At 35.4% G+C, this 22697-nt stretch overlaps 1 protein-coding gene across 1 annotated transcript in view; it reads right to left on the bottom strand.

Moving 5' to 3' along the window:
- The window catches only part of LMNTD1 (lamin tail domain containing 1), a 425473-nt gene that overhangs the window by 20558 nt on the left and 382218 nt on the right, over positions 1–22697 (bottom strand). The window contains exons 1-2 of the mRNA XM_035028059.1: positions 18702–19197; positions 15627–15822 (exon numbers count right to left, since the gene is read on the bottom strand). Coding sequence (XP_034883950.1) covers positions 15627–15822; positions 18702–19002 — 497 coding nt within the window. The 5' untranslated portion in view covers positions 19003–19197. Of the gene's footprint in view, positions 1–15626; positions 15823–18701 lie in introns of the transcript that reaches the window.

Genomic DNA, 22697 nt, shown 5'->3' with positions numbered 1-22697 from the left:
TCTTTGAAATCCCTAGAATTCCTCTATGTCATCCTTATTCTACTGTTATTGAATCCTCTGTGGTATGTTTTAATTTCTTAACAAGATGTCTTTTTGTTTTTCAGACTTGCTTTTTTTTGCATGGGAGATGAGCACTATTTTGAATTTTGCTTTTAAACAGATAAGACTCTAGAATAGTTCAGTTATTCCTTTGTTATCATACATGTAATGGAATATGTATAGTTGCTTTTCAAAAATCTTTCATTATTTAAGTGAACTGTTTATTTGTTGATCTTAAAATTTTATTTTATGTACATAAGAAGAATAAATTAGCTCATATGAAAGAAAAAATAAAATCATCCATATCAGAGGTAGTCACTTCATTTGCCTTCCTTTTGATATAAGTCCAAAAGCTATAGGAAAATACTTCTCACATAGTACATAGAAATTTACAGAGGCAGGGCTGTTAAACTGCTATCACACAGACTTTAATAGTTATCTTTTTCTCTTTCCAATAAGCCTTCCCATTTTTCTTTAGTAGGAAAGTGACTTGAAGCCTCTGCTTATAAGTCATTATTTGATGAGAGTGTAGAGTGATGTACCAATCATTCTGTCAGGAGTTTTTGCATGGAACTGATTTGTAAAGAGATTGAAGAGACATATGGCTATGTAACTTTTTTAAAAAACAATGACTTTCCATCATTTAAGTCTTGATTTATCTAGTTCTTGGGTTTTTCTTGACAGCTTCATGCTACTTATCTGCCTTTAGGTTTCTACAACTTTAAAGTTTGCTAAAATTACCTTTAGAGTTTCACTTCTTCAATTATACACCTACCTAACATTCTCCATACAGATTGGCATCTGTATTCATAGCTGTGAGGGGTCTGGCAAAGGGGTGAGCATTTAGGATCTCCTAAATTTTTAAAAGACAAACTTAGGAAGACTCAGGGAACTTGATTCAGTTCATTGGTATTACAAGATAAAAACCCTCAGACTGAAAGTTTTGGTAATAGATCCTTAATGTAATGAAGAAGTAGGTTAGTACATCATTATTATCAGGTTTTAAAACATCTGAGGGAATAATAAATGGGACTTAGTTTGAATTACAGTCCTTGGGGAATATGAATAGATTTGTAATATCATAAGTTATTTTGGACCAAAACTATTCATGTAGTTATCATTATTTTGGTGAGGCTTATCTCAGTCTACAGTTTACTACCACCCTGATTCTAGATTTATAGAATGAAAAGTTGCCTGGGGGGTAGAGAAAGTGAATGGGTGGGAAAGTAGCCTTAATATAGTTTGGTTACTCCTGAGTCATCTAGAACTGACCTGGACACTAATACATGGTCTTAGATATAGGGGAAAAGATCATGCATAGCTAGTGAAAATTCTAATAATGTCTCCTTCTTGTTTGCCAATAACTTTTTTACTCCTGGTGGAAGATATTAAACATTCTTAGAGATGATGAATGATAGTAGGAAAGAAATACATTTTATTGAAAACAAACAAATTGAGAATTGGCTTCTCTTTCCAGCCAAGATAGAATAACAGAAACCGTATTTGACCACCCACCTGAAACAACTAAAAACCTGGAAAAAATTATATGAGCCAATGTTTTCCAAGATATTGGACACTGATCACTGAAGAATAGTGATCTCTGAAAGACAGAAAATAAGCGAGGTGAGCCTTAAAGCTTTCCCACATTACTGCCTTGAGAGAGTTTCCAGGCTGTGTCACAGAGAGGTGGAGCCAGGTAGAGCCTGGTGGATTCTCTCACTTGAGGAGATGGAGCTGAGAGCCTGGAGAGACTAAGGTGACAAGAGGTCACAGGCAGAGTACAAGAGAGGAGACTGCTTCAAAAGAGAAAATTCTAGAGATTTTCAGAAGATACCCTTTAAGTATTGAGCAGAGGATTGATTAGCACATACATTTGAGTAAACTCTCTAAGACTGGATAACAAGAGCACTTGAAAGGATTAGGGAGGCCAGCACTCAGAACACCCCCAGGATCAGGAAAAGTGCATGTTCCCATCAGCCAGACTGAAAAACCTCACAATTCATGGGGCATTGGGTAGAGTGCTCAGAAGAGTCTTGCTTCAATAGTGAGAATTAATTAACCATTGCTCTGCTGCCACCTAACAATTTTTTTTGTTTGTTGGTTTATTTATATATTTTTGAATTTAAATTCAATTAATTAACATATAACATATTATTAGTTTCAGAGGTAGAGTTCAGTGATCCATCACTCTTATGTAATACCCAGTGCTCTTTACATTATGTGCCCTCCTTAATGTCCATAACCCAGTAACCCCATCGTCCCCCTCCAGCAACCCTCTGTTTCCTATGATTAAGAGTCTCTTATGGTTTGTTTCCTTCTCTGATTTCACCTTGCTTTATTTTTTTTCTTTTCTTTATTTTTCCCTCTCTTCCCCTATGATTCCACATATGAGTGAGATCATGTGATAATTCTTTCTCTGATACTTATTTCGCATAGTATAATACACTCTAGTTCCATCCCTGTCCTTGCAAATAGCAAGATTTCATTTTTTGATGGCTGAGTAGTATTCCATTGTGTGTGTGTGCATGTGTGTGTGCATGTGTGTGTTTGTGATTGTATGTGTATACCACATCTTCTTTGTCCATTCATCTGTCAATGGACATCTGGGCTCTTTCTGTAGTTTGGCTATTGTGGACATTGCTACTATAAACATTGAGGTGCAGGTGCCCCTTGGATCACTACATTTGTATCTTTGGAGTACAAACTTAGTAGTAGTGGTTGTAGGGTAGCTCTATTTTCAACTTTTTGAGGAATCTCCATACAGTTTTCTAGAGTGGCTGCACCAGCTTGCATCTGCACCAACAATGTAAGAGAGTTCCCTCTTCTCTGCATAGCTTCCAACATCTGTCGTTTACTGACTTGTTAATTTTAGCCATTTTGACTGGTGTGAGGTGGTATCTCATTGTGGTTTTGATTTGTATTTCCCTGATGAAAAGTGATGTGGAGCACTTTTTCATGTGTCTGTTGGCCATTTGTATGTCTTCTTTGGAGAAATGTCTGTTCATGTCTTCTGCCCGTTTTTGATCGGAATTTTTTGTTCTTTGGGTGTTGAGTTTGATAAGTTCTTTATAGATCTTTGATACCAGCCCTTTATCTGTAATGTCATTTGCAAATATCTTCTCCCATTCTGTCAGTTGTCTTTTGGTTTTGTCCACTGTTTCCTTTGCTGTGCAAACGCTTTTTATCTTGATCAAATACCAATAGTTCACTTTTGCCTTTATTTCCCTTGCCTATGGAGAGGTGTCTAGTAAGAAGTTGTTGCAGCTAAGGTCACAGAGGTTGCTGCCTGTGTTCTCCTCTAGGATTTTATGGATTCCTGTCTCATGTTTGTGTCTTTCATCCATTCTGAGTCTATTTTTGTGTATGGTATAAGAAATGGTCCAGTTTCATTCTGCATGTAGTTGTCCAATTTTCCCAACACCATTTGTTGAAGAGACAGTCTCTTTACCATTGGATATTCTTTCCTGCTTTGTCAGAGATTAGTTGGCCATAGAGTTGAGGGTCATTTCTGGGCTCTCTATTCTGTTTCATTGATCTAAGTGTCTGTTTTTGTGCCAATACCATACCATCTTGATGATTACAGCTTTGTAATAGAGCTTGAGGTCTAGGATTGTGATGCCACCAGCTTTGGTTTTCTTTTTCAAAATTCCTTTGGCTATTCAGGGTCTCTTCTGGCTCCATACAAATTTTATTATTTGTTCCAGCTCTGTGAAAAATGTTGATGGTATTGTGATAGAGATTGCATTGAATGTATAGATTGCTCTAGGTAGCATAGACATTTTAACAATATTTGTTCTTCCCATCCATGAGCATGGAATGTTTTTCCATCTCTTTGTGTCTTCCTCAATTTCTTTCATGAGTGTTCTAAGTTTTCTGAATACAGTTCCTTTGCCTCTTTGGTTAGATTTATTTCTAGGTATCTTATGATTTTTGGTCCAATTATAAATGGGATTGACTCCTTAATTTCTCTTCCTTCTGTCTCATTGTTAGTGTATGGAAATGCAACAGATTTCTGTGCATTGATTTTTGTATCCTGCCACTTTTCTTGAATTCCTGTATGAGTTCTAGCAATTTTGGGGTGGAGTCTTTTGGGTTTTCCACATAAAGTATCATGTCATCTGTGAAGAGTGAGAGTTTGACTTCTTCTCTGCCAATTTAGATGACATTTATTTCTTTTTGTTGTCTGATTGCTGAGGCTAGGACTTCCAGTACTATGTTGAACAACAGTGGTGAGAGTGGACATCCCTGCTGTGTTCTGACCTTAGGGGAAAAGCTCTCAGTTTTTCCCCATTGAGGATAATATTTGCTGTGGGCTTTTCATAGATGGTTTTTATGATATTGAGGTATGTTCCCTCTATCCCTACACCGTGAAGAGTTTTAATCAAGAAAAGATGCTGTAGTTTGTTAAATGCTTTTTCTACATCTATTGAGAGGATCATAAAGTTTTTGTTCTTTCTTTTATTAATGTAGTGTATCACATTGATTGATTTGCGGATGTTGAACTACCCTTGCAGCACAAGAATAAATCCCACTGGATCATGGTGAATAATCCTTTTAATGTACTGTTGGATCCTATTGGCTAGTCTCTTGGTGAGAATTTTTGCATCCATGTTCATCAGGGATATTGGTCTGTAATTCTCCTTTTTGGTGGGGTCTTTGTCTGGTTTGGGGATCAAGGCAATGCTAGCCTCATAGAACAAGTTTAGAAGTTTTCCTTCCATTTCTATTTTTTTTTTTTTGAAACAGCTTCAAAAGAATAGGTATTAATTTTTCTTTAAATGTTTGGTAGAATTCCTCAGGGAAGGTATCTGGCCCTGGAGATATTTGATTACTGCTTCAATTTCCTTGCTGGTTATGGGTCTGTTCAGGTTTTCTCTTTCCTTCTCTTTCAGTTTTGGTAGTTTATACATCTCTAGGAATGCATCCATTTCTTCCAGATTGCCTAATTTGTTGGCATATAGTTGCTCATAATATGTTCTTATTTTTTTTAAGATTATTTATTTATTTATTTGAGAGAGAGAGAATGAGAGAGAGAGCACATGAGATGGGGGAGGGTCAGAGGGAGAAGCAGACTCCCTGCCGAGCAGGGAGCCCTATGCGGGACTCGATGCAGGGACTCCAGGATCATGACCTGAGCTGAAGGCAGTCGCTTAACCAACTGAGCCACCCAGGCGCCCCATAATATGTTCTTATAATTGTATTTCTTTGGTGTTGGTTGTGATCTCTCCTCTTTCATTCATGATTTTATTAATTTGAGTCCTTTCTCTTCTCTTTTGGTAAGTCTTGCCAGGGGTTTATTGATCTTATTAATTCTTTCAAAGAACCAGCTCCTAGTTTCATTGATCTGTTCTACTGTTCTTTTAGTTTCTATTTCATTGATTTCTGCTCTAATCTTTATTAATTCTCTTCTCCTGCTTGGTTTGGGCTTTGTTTGCTGTTCTTTCTCTAAGTCCTTTAGGTGTAAGGTTAGGTTGTATATTTGAGACCTTTCTTGTTTCTTGAGGAAGGCTTGTATTGCTGTATGCTTCCCTCTTAGGACCGCCTTTGCTTCATCCCAAAGATTTTGAACACCTGTGTTTCATTTTCATTTGTTTCCATAATTTTTTAAAAATTCTTTAATTTCCTGGTTGACCCATTCATTCTTTAGTAGGATGCTTTTTAGCTTCCATGTATTTGAGTTCTTTCCAAATTTCCTCTTGTGACTGAGTTCAAGTTTCAAAGCACTGTGGTCTGAAAATATTCAGGGAATATCTCAATCTTTTGGTACAGATTGAGACCTGTTTTGTGACCCAGTATGTGATCTATTCTGGAGAAAGTTCCATGTGCCCTTGAGAAGAATGTGTATTCTGTTGCTTTAGGATGGAATGCTCTGAATATATTTGTGAAGTCCATCTGGTCCAGTGTGTCATTCAAAGCCCTTGTTTCCTTGTTGATCTTCTGCTTAGATGATCTGTCCATTGCTGTGAGTAGGGTGTTAAAGTCCCCTACTATTGTATTATTGTCAATGTGTTTCTTTAATTTTGTTATTAATTGGTTTATATAATTGGCTGCTCCCAAGTTAGGGGCATAAGTATTTATAATTGTTAAATCTTCTTGTTGGATAGAATCTTTAAGTATGATATAATGTCCTTCATCATCTTTTATTAATCTTTGATTTAAAATCTAATTTGTCTGATATAAGGACTGCCACCCCAGCTTTCTTTTGATGTCCATTAGTGATAAATGGTTTTCCACCCCCTCACATTCAATCTGGAGGTAACTTTGGGTCTAAAATGAGTCTCTTGCAGACAGCATATTGATGGGTTTTGCTTTTTTTTTTTTTTAATCCCATCTGATACCCTGTGTCTTTTGATTGGGTCATTTAACCCATTTACATTCAGTGTAACTATTCAAAGATATGAATTTAGTGCCATGTATTACCTGTAAAGTCACTGTTTCCTTATATTGTCTCTGTTCCTTTCTGGTCTATGTTACTTTTGGTCTCTCTCTTCACTTAAAGCATCCCCTTTAATATTACTTGTAGGGCTGGTTTAGTGATCACAGATTATTTTAGTTTGTTTGTCCTGGAAGCTTTTAATCTGCCCTTCTATTTTCAATGACAGATAAAGTATTCTTGGCAGTATATTTTTCTCACTGAACACCCTGGATATATCATACCAGTCCTTTCTTACCTGCCAGGTCTCTGTGGATAAATCTGTTGCTAGTCTAAAGTTTCTACCCTTGTAGGTTATGGACCTCTTGTCCTGAGCTGCTTTTAGTATTTTCTCTTTGTCTCTGAGATTTGCAAGTTTCACTATTGTATTTCAAGGTGTTGACTTATTTTTATTATTTTGAGGGGGATTTTCTGTGCCTCCTGGACTTGAATGCCTGCTTTCTTCCCTAGATTAGGGAAGTTCTCTGCTATAATTTGCTCTAATATACCTTCTGCCCCCCTTCCTCTTCTTCTGTGAGCCCAATTATTCTAATATTGTTTTGCTTTATGGTATCACCTATCTCTCGAATTCTCTCCTCATGATCCAGGAGTTGTTTATCTCTCTTGTTCTCAGCTTCTTTATTCTCCATCATTTTTGTCTTCTATATCACTAATTCTCTCTTCTGCCTCTTTTATCCTTGCAGTTAGAGCCTCTTTGATTTCAACTTGATTCAATTTTAATTCTTTTATTTCTTGAGAAAGGAATTCGCTAATGTTTTCTATTCTTTTTTCAAGCCCAGCTAGTATCTTTGTAATTGTTATTCTGAACTCTAGTTCCAACATCTTACTTATATCCATAATGATTACATCCCTGGCAGTCAGTACTGCCTCTTGTTCTCTTTTTTTGTGGTGAGTTTTTCCATCTTGTCATTGTGTCTTGCAGAAAGTGGTCACTTTTCTATTTGTAGAGTTGCAGCTATTCTTCTTAGATCTCTGGTTGAGTTCACAGATGTTCAGAATGATTTGATAGCTATCTAGCTAAATTCCTGGGACCAGACAAAATTAAGGTCTCCTACTCCTCTGCCATCTTGGACTCCTCACCACTAAACAAATTTTAAAAGCAAGTCCCAAAAGGCTCAAACTATTTCTAAGTAACTTAATTTCATTCCAGAACAAAGCTCAAGAATATATTTAGAAATACAAAGATATTCCAGCATTCAAATAAGATAAAAATGACAATTTCTGGCATTTAATAAAAATTACCAGACATGTAAATAACTTGGATAATACAACCCATAATAAGGAGAAATAAGAATCAAAATTGATCAAAATTGATCCAGAATGGACAAAGATGTCAGAAATAGCAGAAAAGGCAAAGTCCTTGTAACTATATTCTGTATATACAAAACCTAGATGAAAGATTGAACATGACTGAGAAACTGAGACACAGCTGACGTAAAAATACACTAGATGGGATTAACAAGATTAGTCATTGCAGATAAAAACATTAGTGAATTTGAAGACATAGCAATAGATATTATCCAAAATGAGACACACACACACACACAAAAAAGACTAAAAAAGGACAGAGCATTAGTGAATTGTGGGATAACTTCAAATGGCCTAGTACATGTGTAATTGGAGTCTTTAAAGGAAAAGAGAGAGAGGGACAAAATATTTTAAGAAACAATTACCTGAAATTTTCTAGAATTTAAAAATTTTAAGTCTATATATTTGCAAATCACAGAAGCTCAACAAAGTCTAAGCATAGAATTCCTGAAGAAAGTTACACCAAGGCACATCATAATCAAATCTTCCCCAATGCAGCAAGAGAAAAAGATTAATCACATACAAGGAAACCACCATAACACTATAGGTGGATTTCTCAACAGAAACTGTGTAGGCCAGGGGAAATGGGATGGTATATTCAAAGTACTGAAAGAAAAAATTGCCAACCAGATATACTTTACCTTGCAAAGCTATCCTTTAAAAGTGAAAGGGATATAAAGCCTTTCCCAGACAAACAAAAACTAAGGGAATTTTTCAACATTAAAACTGCCTTACAGTAAATGCTTAAAGTAGTTTTTCAAATGGAATCCATAAACACACTAAACAGGGAACCTGGGTGGCTCAGATGGTTAAGCATCTGCCTGTGGCTCAGGTTATGATCTCCAGGTCCTGGGATCGAGCCCCATGTCAGGCCCCCAGCTCAGCAGGGAGTCTACTTTTCCCTTTCTCTGCCACTCCCCCTGCTTGTGCTCTCTCTGTCTCTCTCTCTCTCTTAAATGAATAAATAAAATCTTAAAAAAAAAACACACTAAACAGCAACATGAAAGTATGTGGAAGTATAAATCTCAGTGGTAAAGTTATATATCTGTATATCTATATATCTATCTCTCTGTCTATATATAGTCAAATACAAAATAATATGACACTAGTGGTGGTGCACAAATTACTAATAACCAAACATAAAAGTTAGAACAAAAATATTAAGAATAACTATAACCATGAAAATTTATAAAGAAGTCACATTATGAAAAAAAGCCAACTCTGACTTCAATAACACAAAGTGTGTGTGAGGTAAAAGTGTAAAATTTTTATATTGAATTGAACTTAAGTAATTATGAAATCAAAATAGACAAAGCTACAAGAAGATTTATATAAGCATTATGATAACCACAAAATCCCTATAAATTTCATTACAGAAATTTTTCAAATAACAAAACAGAGAGGAAGAAAGGAACAAAGGAACTGCAAAAACAAATGGAATGAACAAATGGCAAAGCAAGTTTTTATCTATTGATAGTAATTTTAAAAGTAAAATGGCTTAAATTTCCCATCAAAAGGCATAGAATGGCTGAATAGATTAAAAAGAAAACAATATCCAGCAATGTGTTGTTTACAAGAGACTCTAGATATAAGAACACACATAAGTTGAAAGAAAATAAATAGAAAATGATACTTCAGGCAAATGCTAACCAAAATAAAGCAGAGGTGGCTATACTCATATTAGACTAAAAGACTTTAGGTAAAAAACTGTCATTAAAGACAAAGAAGGTCATTATATAATGATAAAAGGGTCAATTCAACAGGAAGACATAACAATTGTAAATATTTATGCACCCAACATCAGAGCACCTAAATATATAAAACAAATATTGACAGAGCTAAAGGGAAAAAAATGACAACAATACAATAATAGGAAACTTATAACCACACTTTCAATAATAGATAGAATATTGAGGGTAGAAAATTGATAAGGAAACAGCTGACTTGAACAACTCAATAGAACAAATGGGTATGACTATTATACAGCCACCCTACAGTGGCAGAATACACATTCTTCTCAAACACACACAGAACATTCTCCAGGATAGATCACATGTTAGGTCACAAAACAAGTCAAGAACAATTTAAGATTAAGATCATCCCAGCTATCTTCTCAAACCACAGTGATATGAACCTAGAAATCAATAACAGAAAACAGGAAAATTCATGAACATATGGAAACTGAACAACACATTCTTGAATCACCATTGGGTAAAAGAGGAAATCAAAAGGGAATTTTAAAAATAATTGAGATGAATGAAAACAAAAAATACAACTTACCCGAACTAATGGTAGGCAGCAAAAGCAGTACTAGGAGGGAATTTTATATCATTAAATGCCTACATTAAAAAAGAATAAAGATCTCAATTTCAATACTTAATTTTACAACTCAAGGTATATGAAAAGGTGTTTAATATCACAAATTGCCTGAGAAATGAAATCAAAATCACAATGAGATATCACCTCATACTTGTTAGGATGGCTATTATCAAAAAGAAAATATGGGGCACCTGGGTAGCTCAGTAGGTTGAGTGTCTGCCTTCAGCTCAGGTCATGGTCCCAGGGCCCTGGGATAGAGCCCCACGTCGGGCTCCCAGCTCAGCAGGGAGTCTGCTTCTCTCCCTCCCTCCCCCCCTGCTCAGGCTTTCTCTCTGTCAAATTAATAAAATCTTAAAAAAAAGAAAATATAAGTTCTGGTGAGGATACAGAGAAAAAGGAACACTTGTACTGTTGGTGGGAATATAAATTAATAAGGCCATTATGGAAACATATGGAGTTTCCTAAAAAAATTGAAAATATAACTACCATATGATCCAGCAATCCCACTTCTGGGTATATATCCAAATTAAGTGAAATCAGGATCGGGAAGAGATATCTGCACTCATGTTCATTGCAGCATTATTCACAATAGTCAAGATATGGAAACAGCCTAAATGTCCTCAATAGATGAATGGATATAGAAAATGTCACACACACACACACACTGAAATATTCAGTCTTTAAAAAGAAGAAAATCCTGATCAACATGGATGTATGACAACATGGATAGAACTGGAGGACATTATGCTAAACAAAATAAGCATGACACAGAAAGAAATATTGTATGATCTTGTTCGTATGTGGAATTTAAAATAATCACACTTATAGAAGCAGAGTAGGATGGTGGTTGTTGCTAAGGACTGTGAGAAGGAAGAAATGGGATTATGTGGTTCAAAGGGTACAAAGTTTCAGTTAAGCAAAATGTGTAAGTTCTGGAGATCTAATGTACAGCACAGTGACTATGTATATGATACTGTATTATATACTTGAAAATTGCTGAGAGGCTAGATCTTAATGTTCTCACCACACACACCCAAAAGGTAATTATGTGAGGTAATGGATCTGTTAACTAACCTTATGGTAATCCTTTCACAATATATATGTATCAAATTGTCATATTTTACATCTTAAACCTACACAATATTTTATGTCAATTACATCTTTAAAAAATAAAATAAAATCAAGTTATACATCATGTGTATGTGTGTGTGTGTATATATATATATACACATACCATTTTTATGTCAGTGATATCTCAATAAAGCTGTTTAAAAAACAAGAAAGAATTCATCACAAGCAGATCGGTATTACAAGAAAGGAAGTTCTTTTTCAGATAGTAGCATAATTATAGGGGATGGAAACATGACTTACAAAAAAAAAAAGCACTAAAAACACTGGAAAGCAGTGAAAACATATAAGGGTAAATATATAACATATTTTTCTTATCTTTTAAATTTCTTCTAATAATTATAACAAAATAACTATGGAGTATGGGATTTATTACATACATAGAAATAAAATATGTGATAGCAAAAACACAGTATCTGGGATGAAAGAAATAAAAGAATAATATTGTAAAGCTCTTATACTATTTGTGAAGTGGTATAATATCACTTGAAGGTAGTCTGATAGGCTGAAGATATATCCTATAAACCTGAAAGGAACCACTAAAATAACAGAGTTATTACATTAATTGATAATAATAACCATATTATCAATTACTTTAAATGTAAATAGTTTAAATGCTCAAATTAAAAGACAGAGATTATTACACTCGATAGAAGAACAAGTCTCAACTGCATGCTACTTACAAAACATACATTCTAAATATAAAGACACAAATAGGTTAAAAGTAAAAGAATGAAAAAAGCCTTACCATGCTAACAATAATAAAAGGAAAGCTGGAGCAGCTGTATTAATATCAGTAGATTTCTGAGCTAAGAATAATGCCAGGGATAAAGAAGGTCATTTCATAATGACATAGAGATCAGTTCATTAAAAGGACATAACAATTCCAAATGTTTGCAAATCTAGTAACTGAGCTTCAAAGTACATAAAACAAAAACTGATAGAACTGCAAGACAAAATCAACAAATCCACAATTATAGTTGATTTTGACATCCTTTTCTCAAAAATTGATAGAACAAGTAGACATAAAATTAGCAAAAAGACAGTAATTTAATGCCATCAAGACCTGATTGACATTTATAAAATATTCTACTTAACAACATCAGAATATAAATTCTTTGTGAGTGCATTCAGAACTTTTACCAGGATAGACAATATCCTGATTATAAAACAAGTCCCAATATATTTAAAAGGACCCAAGTCATACAAAGTTCTTTGACCACTATGGAATTAGAAATTGATAACAAAAATGTATCTGTAAAATCACTGGAACTGGCAAATTTGTCAATATTTGGGAACTAAACAATACACTTCTTATGACACAAAGATCAAAGAAATTAAGTGGAAATTAGGAAGTATTTTGAAATGAATGAAAATCCAACATACCAAGTTTGTGGGATGCCACTAAAGGTGTACTTAGGGGAAAATTTACTAAATGCTTATATTAGAAGAGAAAAGGGTATCAAATCAATGATCTCAGACTCCATCTTGAGAAACTAGAAAAAGAAAAGGAAATTCAACCTAAAGTAGGCAGAAGAAAGTAAATACATATCAGAATGGAAATCAGTAAAATAAAAAACAAAACAAAAAACACAGAAAACCAATGAAACCAAACACTGGTTGTTTGAGAGGCTCAATAAAGCTGATGACTCTTAGGTAAGATTGATCAGGAAACGGAAAGAAGACATATCTGACCAGTATCAGCAAAGGAAATGTGACATCACTACAGATTCTACAGATACTAAAAGGATAAAAAGGGAATATTATGAACAAGTTTATGACAGTCTGACAACTTAGATGAAATGGACAGATTGTGTGAAAGACACAAACTATCCAAGAAGAAATAGATAACTGTAATATCCTGATATCTATTTTCAAGAAATAGAATTTGTAGGTAAAAACCTTCCCACAAAGAAATTGCAGGCCCAGAATGCTTCACTGATGAATTCTATAAAATATTTAAGAAAAAATTTACTTCTATACAAACTCAGCTAGAAAATGAAAGAGGAGGGAATATATCCCAACTCATTCTATGAGGCAAGCTTTACCCTGATTCCAAAGCAGACAAAAGACATTACAGGAGAAGAAAACTACAGATTAATACTCTTCACAAACATAGATGTAAAGAGGGCGCCTGGGTGGCTCAGTTGGTTAAGCGACTGCCTTCGGCTCAGGTCATGATCCTGGAGTCCCTGGATCGAGTCCCGCATCGGGCTCCCTGCTCAGCAGGGAGTCTGCTTCTCCCTCTGACCCTCCCCCCTCTCATGTGCTCTCTCTCATTCTATCTCTCTCTCAAATAAATAAATAAAATCTTTAAAAAAAAAAACATAGATGTAAAGATTTGAAACAAAATTTTAGCCAATAAAATTCAATAATATATTAAAAGAATAAACATTATGATCAAAGGAGTTTAAGTGTGTAGGGTTGCTTTAACATTGAGAAAGAAAAACCATATGATCATCTCAGTAGATACCTAAAAAGCATTTGACAAAAATCCAATATTCATTCATAATATTCATTGCCACAATTAAACATTCAGAATCATGATCCTATTACTCCTTTGTTTGAAACTTTCCCATTGCTTCCCATTTCCCACTGTGAAAATCAAATTCCTCATTCTGGTGTTCAAGGCTCACTGTGATCATTCCCCAACCCTGGCCCCTACAACCCGGTTACACCAATTGATGAACTGTTCAGTGGGGCAATGCTATAAAATGCCTTATACCTACCTGGTCCTAGCGTTTTCTGCCTCCTTCACTTTGTTTATGCTGTTCCTTCATTCTAGGCTGCTGGTTCTCAACCTTGACTGTGCGTTAGAATTACCAAGGGATTTAAAAAATTACAATGGTCAATTGTACCACTAGAAATTCTGACTCAGAGCCTAGGATAGGGTCAGGACTTTAAAAACTTCTCACCTGATTCAATTGTGTAGGTAGGATTGAGAAGTAGTGCCCTAGAATGTTCTCACAGACTCCAAATTTGCATATCCAAAATTTACGTATCTTTTTTTTATGTTATGTTAATCACCATACATTACATCATTAGTTTTTGATGTAGTGTTCCATAATTCATTGTTTGTGCATAACACCCAGTGCTCCATGCAGAACATGTCTTCTTTAATACCTGTCACCAGGCTAACCCATCCTCCCACCCCCCTCCCCTCTAGAACCCTCAGTTTGTTTCTCAGAGTCCATAGTCTCTCATGGTTGGTTTCCCCCTCCAATTTCCCCCCCTTCATTTTTCCCTTCCTACTATCTTCTTCTTCTTCTTTTTTTTTTTTTAACATATAATGTATTATTTGTTTCAGAGGTACAGGTCTGTGATTCAACAATCTTACACAATTCACAGTGCTCACCATAGCACATACCCTCCCCAATGACTATCACTCAGCCACCCCATCCCTCCCAAACCCCACCACTCTAGCCACCCTCAGGAAACAAAATTTACGTATCTTTCTAAGATAATTCTAATTAACAACTCATTCACAAAATCTTCCCAGATCATCCTCTGCTGGGAGAAAATTCTCTATATGCCTTGATACTTTATTTGCCTCTTTCAATCCTTATACCTGCAGATCTTTCCTGATCTGAGTAAAAGTTCTTAAAACCATATTCACAAGCCTTTTTTTTTCTTTGATTTTTTGCTCCAAATAAGTCATCATTCTTAAATGGTAGATAGATGATGAATGAATAATTTGATGAAGTGTTTTTAGATGGCTGAGAGAACACTTAATTATTCACTACAGTTGAATGGTAATAGTGGTTGATTTTAGGAAATCTGACCTAAGGGGAAAACAGTTTCCTTTATGTCTGAACTTCAAACCTAGCTAATAACTTCTCTTAGCCCTCTCACACCCTCTGTGGACATGTGTTTATTTCTAATAATTCACAGTTCAATCTGTTGTTAAAGCAACAAGAAAAGCAGGGTTAAGTAAATGTATAGATGAGTCAGCTCTTTTATTTTAGCTCTAATATCAACTTTCTTCCTGATCAATTCTTTTTGCCATAGATACCAACAACTATAAAAATGGATCAATGAGTAAGTCCATGTTTTTCCTTCTGTCTCAAACTCAAGTGCCTAGTAGAAGAGAAAAAAGACACTAAATCCATCTGAATGATTTGCCAATAATGAAAAAATAGAGTTGACTTTATTTGTAGGGATTATGTAGTGCTGTTTTCACTGGCATCTTTGAAAAATCAGCATTCCTTGTTTGGTTCCCTAGAAAATTACATTGATTTCTTACCATTCCTCAGAACATGAATGGTAATATTTCAATAAACTGCTTAGGGTTCTAGATGAAATCATGGATGTAATATCAGATTAGAACTTTATTACTTACTGAAGTAAAGTAGCTCTTATTCCAATAGAAGATATTAAATAGTTCAAATAGAATAGGTACCTGGATCTAGATTGGCCCACTTCTTCAAGAATCATAGAAAAGTGCTTCCAGGCTTTCTCAGCATGGAATGAATGTGGAAGAAGTTTCTTTGAATCACCAAACAAAGATAGGAAATAATCTTCTCCTTCCCCAGTTACTGGTATCTCAGGAGCAAGGAGCAGAGCCTGTCTCTTTGTCATTATGGAGCTGTTGACTCCTTTCAAAGAAACCAAAGAGGAAAGCAACAAAAAGAAGTAAATAAAAGGACATTAAAAGAACACAAAGCCTCTATCTCTATTCTTTGCTTCTACAAAATTATATTCTTTATACATTTTACTGTCACTTTCAAACTCAATGAGGATAATTAAAAGCTATAAACCAAAGTCTATGAAATAACTAGTAAGTGATTATTTTTAGTGACACACAATTCCTAGAGATTATGTCAGTTATCTTAAAATATCAACAAAACCATTAGCATAATGACTTTTATTTAACTGATTATTCAGTTGTACTAGAAGCATCATAAGTTTTCAAGGAGGTAAACATTTGAGTTTCTCAAATTTGGATATGTTATATATAAATACAACTTTATTTCATATTAGCCATCCTCCCCAAATTACTACCCATAAATTAAAGCCTCAAATGAACCCTCCCTATGAATAATTAGTAATTTTGCCAGGTAAAGACTTAAATTTCCTCTAATCAACTAAAATAGTTTATTAGAAAGATAGAGTAATTCTTAATCAGACTCTAGTATCCTCTTGGAAATTTGTTCTTTTAAAATTATCACTACTAAGATTTATTTTAATTTTTTTTAATTTTTTTTAAAGATTTTATTTATTTATTTGACAGAGAAAGACACAGCGAGAGAGGGAACACAAACAGGGAGTGGGAGAGGGAGAAGCAGACTCCCTGCCGAGCAGGGAGCCCGATGCAGGACTCGATCCAGGGACTCCAGGATCATGACCTGAGCCGAAGGCAGTCACTTAACCAACTGAGCCACCCAGGCGCCCATCACTACTAAGATTTAAATACAGAACAGTTTTTATAATTTTGCATGGAAAGAAGCAGGCTGGGTAAATCTAATGATGTGTCTGCAAAGAGTGAGTAACACTACAGAGAGAGACAATGATGAAGTGGATAGAACACTGTGTCTTGGATTTAGACAGACCTGCAATTGTATCCCAGCTCTGCCACTTAGTAAGCCAACTAATTCTCCATTTTCCTGAACATAAAATAAGGCAATGTGAAGATTGAAGAAAATGTAGATAACTTTCTAGTGTAGTGTCTAGTTTTTAACAGGTATTTAGTAAGTGATAGCAATTATTGTAGTTCAGGGGCTTTGATTAATGTGACACTGTGTCCAAAATCATCAAAGGACTGAGACAATCTAGAGTATGCTTTATATTCTTGTATCTTTAACAAAACCAAAGCGAGGTGAAAGATGAAAAAGAATAAACACATAGTTTCTAAAGAGGATTAAAGAAATGTTTGGAATTAAATTAGTTCATTCCCAGTCACTTGAGTATTTACTTAATCCTTGAGTTCCTTTGGGGAAAGAGATTATATAGTATCCTTTTTAATGGTTCATTCTTGAGGGATGAAAACCTTTATACTATAAAAAGGAAGAAGACAGATTAATTTTAGTCCTAGTTGTTATTTCACCTAGAGGAACAGATGGAATGGAACCAAATGCAACAAGTTTCAGTGGACCCAGGTATTTATCTACAAAACCCGAATCTACAGTAACTGAAGGAGAAGACTACACACCCCAGCTCAATTATCATCTTGCAAGGGGAAACCACTATATTTTGTTTTTCCCCTAAGAACTTGTGCAGTTTAATCCAAATATAGAATATATACCATGATGATAACAGGGATAAAGAAGGAAAAATATTCCCTCCCTGGATGTAAAGTTGGTATTTTCACTTTTGTATATGGATTTTGGTCATTGCTAAAGGTCAGTGTGATCTTAGGAGGCTTCTTTAAAAAGTGCATTATAGGCATACAAACAATGAGCATAGGGAATAATGACAGTAGATCAAAATCCTACATAACACTGTGTCACAAGTTTAGGAAAATGCCAGAAACGAAATATAGATAAGCAGCAGCCAGGCTTAAATATCCATAGAATAATAGAGGAAAATAGAGACATCAAGTAGTCATGGGTGTGTTTATGCTACCAGTTTTGAAACTTGTTGACTGGTAATTGAAATACAGACCCCCAATCTAGCCTATTCAATGAGGAGGTGCTTACAGATATATTCATATTCACGACTAATTTTTTATTAAGCACTTACTATATGCTAGGTGATTTTCATAAGTATTTTATTTAATCCTTAGGCCAGCCCTGTGAAGTTGATATTTTAATCCCTATTTTGCACTTGTGGGTAATGGAACTCAGGGATAACTAACCTATTATCTCACAGTGTAGGTAGAAATATCCTTTAGACCTAAGTCCTCTGTTTCCAAGACCGTGAGTTTTTCAGTAAACCATGATAACATACCCTTAAAGTTCCCTAACATCATGAGGAACACACTGTGGATATTGCTGAGTGCATTGCTTACACTGTTGGCAACTGTCAAAACCCAACTTTTTCCTATTGTAGTACTGTTTTCATTTTCTTCTCCAAATTCATTATTGTTCTCCAATTTTTCCACCATTTTCTTACCATTTATTTTGCTTCTTTCTATTATATGTCTGTCTTTTCCTTACTTAAGCATAAGTCTCCTAATGGCACAAATACAGAAGACATTGCTTAATCTTTCTCGAGGTGTTCAGAGGAAGGGGAGTTAATGCTATACATTAGAATTTTTATCTAGCAATTCTAGAGCATCTAAGCCATCAACCCATGAACCATTATGACAATTCAAGATATTTTAATCATAGGGATGATACATTTGGCCACATACATTTATATGACCTGAATATGACTCAGTGTTAGGATCAATGGTGAGCATAATCAAGTTACTCTGCATATGACATTAAGAAATCTGTGTTATTGGAAGTCATTCTGACATCTAGGCATATAAAGAAGCTATTGAACTACATGCGTTAAAAATAGTCTCAAAAAATTTGGTACATGTTTTGCTTACCCAAGCTGTTTTCCGATCTGGAAAGGCCCACTCCTGTAGTTTTAGGAGTCTTCTGCCCAATTGTTGATATAGTTATTCCACTAAACTGAGGGCTAGATGGATTGTAATCAAGAAGCATTTCATAGGATAATGACCATGACAATGGCAGTGTAATATCTGAATTCATTGTCGAAAAAAAATGTACTAAAGATCGCTGTGTCATTGGGAGACTGTCTTGGGTGTCTTTTCTTCTGTGTACAAAAATTAGTATAGTAAGCAAAGTAAGAAAGTCAAAATGAATAGATACGAACATAAGAATCATGAACTATGATTATTACCCAGAGTTCTGCTTTTCAAAGTTTATATGCATTTACATAAGCATAAGGACAACTTATTGTTGTAGTTTTAACAATCTAAATAGGACATTTGAGTGTCAAGAAATGCTTTTATCTACTCTTTTATCTAAAAATCAGTCAATTGGGGGTGCCTGGGTGGCTCAGCTGGTTAAGCAACTGCCTTCAGCTCAGGTCATGATCTTGGGGTCCTGGAATTGAGTCCTGCATCGGGCACCCTGCTCAGTGGTGAGTCTGCTTCTCCTTCTCCCTCTGTGCTCCCTCTCCTTCTGTGCTCTCTTGTGCTCTCTCTCTCTCTCAAGGAAATAAATAAAATCTTTACTAAAAAAATAAAAATTAGTCAATTGCTACTGTAGATGATTTTAAAAAAGTGCAGAAGTAGAAAGAAGAAAATAAAAATCATCAAAATGCTACCAACCAAAAATTTTACCAAAAAATCACCAAAATGCTACCAATCATTTCATTCCAGGCCTTTTTTAAAATTATGTTATGTTAGTCACCATACAGTACATTACTAGTTTTTGATGTAGTGTTCAATGATTCATTATCTGTGTATAACACCCAGTGCTCATTACAACACGTGCCCTCCTTAACACCCATCACCCTGTTACTCCATACCCCCACTCCCCTCTCCTCTTAAGCCCTCAGATTGTTTCTCAGAGTCCACAGTCTCTCATGGTTCATCCCCCTCTCTCTTATTCCCCCTGCTTCAGTTTTCCCTTCCTTCCCATAATGTCCTCCATGCTATTCCTTATGTTCCACATATGAGTGAAACCATATGATAATTGTCTTTCTCTGCTTGACTTATTTCACTTAGAATAATCTCCAGTTCCACCCATGTCGATGCAAATCGTGGGTATTCATTTTTTCTGATGGCTGAGTAATATTCAATTGTATACATGAACCACATCTTCATCCATTCATCTGTTGAAGGACATCTTGGCTCCTTCCACAGCTTGGCTGTTGTGGACATTGCTGCTATGAATATTGGGATGCAGGTGCCCCTTCTTTTCACTACATCTGTATCTTTGGGATAAATACCCAGTAGTGCAATTGCTCGGTCATAGGGTAGCTCTATTTTTAATTTCTTGAGGAACCTCCATACTGTTTTCCAGAGTGGCTGCACCAGCTTGCATTCCCACCAACAGTGTAAGAGGGTTCCCTTTCTCCATATCCTCACCAACATTCGTGTTTCCTGCCTTGTTAATTTTTGCCATTCTAACTGGTGTGAGGTGGTATCTCAATGTGGTTTTGATTTGAATTTCCATGATGGCTAATGATGTCAAACATTTTTTCATGTGTCTGTTAGCCATTTGTATGTCTTCTTTTGAGAAGTGTCTGTTCATGTCTTCTGCCCATTTTTTTACTTATTTGTTTTTTGTGTGTTGACTTTGATACATTCTTTATAGATCTTGGATACTAGCCCTTTATCTGATAAAACATTTGCAAATATCTTCTCCTATTCCGTGGGTTGCCTGTTAGTTTTGTTGACTATTTCCTTTGCCATGCAGAAGCTTTTTTTCTTGATGAAGTACCAAAAGTTCATTTCTGCTTTTGTTTCCCTTGTCTTTGGAGACATGTCATGAAAGAAGTTGCTGTGGCCAAGGTCAAAGAGGTTACTGCCTATGTTCTCCCCTAGGATTTTGATGGATTCCTATCTCATATTGAGGTCTTTCATTTTGAGTTTATCTTTGTGTATGATGTAAGGGAATGGTCCAGTTTCAGACTTCTGCATGTGGCTGTCTAATTTTCCCAGCACCATTTATTGAAGAGACTCTTTTTTCCATTGGATATTCTTTCCTGCTTTGTCGAAGATTAGTTAACCATAGAGTTGAGGGTCCATTTCTGGGCTCTCTATTCTGTTCCATTGATCTATGTGTCTGTTTTTGTGCCAGTACCATGCTGTCTTGATGATCAGGGCTTTGTAACATAGCTTGAAGTCAGCCATTGTGATGCCCCCATTTTTAGTTTTCTTTTTCAACACTCCCCTGGCCATTCGGGGTCTTTTCTGGTTCCATACAAATTTTAGGAAGGTTTGTTCCAGCTCTTTGAAAAATGCCAATGTTATTTTAATAGGAATGGCATTGAAAGTGTAGATTGCTCTGGCAGCATAGACATTTTAACAATGTTTATTCTTCCAATCCATGACCATGGAATGTTTTTCCATCTCTTTGTGTCTTCCTCAATTTCTTTCATAAGTGTTCTGTAGTTTCTAGAGTATAGATCGTTTACCTCTTTGGTTAGGTTTATTCCTAGGTATCTTATGGTTTTTGGTGCTATTGTAAATGGAATTGATTCCCTAATTTCTCTTTCTAGTTATATTGTTAGTGTATAGAAAAGCAACTGATTTCTGTGCATTGATTTTGTATCCTGCCACAGTACTGAATTGCTGTATGAGTTCTAGTAACTTTGGGGTGGAGTCTTTTGGGTTTTCCACATAAAGTATCATGTCATCTGTGAAGAGAGAGAGTTTGAATTTTTGCCAATTTGAATACCTTTTATTTCTTTTTGTTGTCTGATTGCTGTTGCTAGGACTTCTAGTACTATGTTGAACAATATTGGTGAGAGTGGGCATCCCTGTTGTGTTCCTGATCTTAAGGGAAAAGCTCTCAGGCTTTCCCCATTGAGAATGATATTCACTGTGGGCTTTTCATAGATGGTTTTTATGAAATTGAGGAGTGTTCCCTCGATCCCTACACTGTGAAGAGTTTTAATCAGGAAAGGATGCTGTATTTTGTCAAATGCTTTTTCTGCATCAATTGAGAGAATCATTTGGTTCTTGTCTTTTCTTTTATTAATGTGCTCTATCACACTGATTGATTGGTGAATGTTGAACCACCCTTGCATCCCAGGAATAAATCCCATCTGGTCATGATGGATAATCCTTTTAATGTACTGTTGGATCCTATTGGCTAGGATCTTATTGAATATCTTGGCATCCATATTCATCAGGGATATTGGTCTGTAATTTTCCTTTTTGATAGGGTCTTTGCCTGGTTTTGGGATCAAAGTAATGCTGGATCATAGAATGAGTTTGGAAGATTTCCTTCTGTTTCTTTTTTTTGAAACAGCTTCAGTAGAATAGGTACTGTATCTTGAAATGTTTGGTAGAATTCCCCTGGGAAGGTATCTGGCCCTGGACTCTTGTTTTCTGGGAGGTTTTTGATTACTGCTTCAATTTTGTTACTGGTTATTGGTCTATTCAGATTGTCAATTTCTTCCTGTTTCAGTCTTGGTAGTTTATAAGTTTCCAGGAAGGCATCCATTTCTTCCAGGTTGCTTAATTTGTTGGCATATAGTTGCTGATAATAATTTCTAATAATTGTTTCTATTTCCTTGGTGTCAGTCATGATCTCTCCCCTTTCATTCATAATTTTGTTAATTTGGGTCCTTTCTCTTTTCTTTTGGATAAGTCTGGCCAGAGGTTTATTGATCTTATTAATTCTTTCAAAGAACCCGCTACTAGTTTCGTTGATCTGCTTTACTGTTTTTCTGGTTTCTATTTTGTCGATTTCTGCTTTAATCTTTATTATTTCTCTTCTCCTGCTTGGTTTAGGTTTTATTTGCTGTTCTTTCTCCAGTTACTGTAGGTGTAAGGTTAGCTTGTGCATTCAGGATTTTTCTACTTTTTTGAGTAAAGCTTGGATGGCTATGTATTTCCCCC

Source organism: Mirounga leonina, unplaced genomic scaffold, assembly GCF_011800145.1.
Source record: "Mirounga leonina isolate KUSES-001 unplaced genomic scaffold, KU_Mleo_1.0 Mir_201, whole genome shotgun sequence".
Lineage (NCBI taxonomy): Eukaryota > Metazoa > Chordata > Mammalia > Carnivora > Phocidae > Mirounga > Mirounga leonina.
This window is presented reverse-complemented; position numbering and strand designations above follow the sequence as displayed.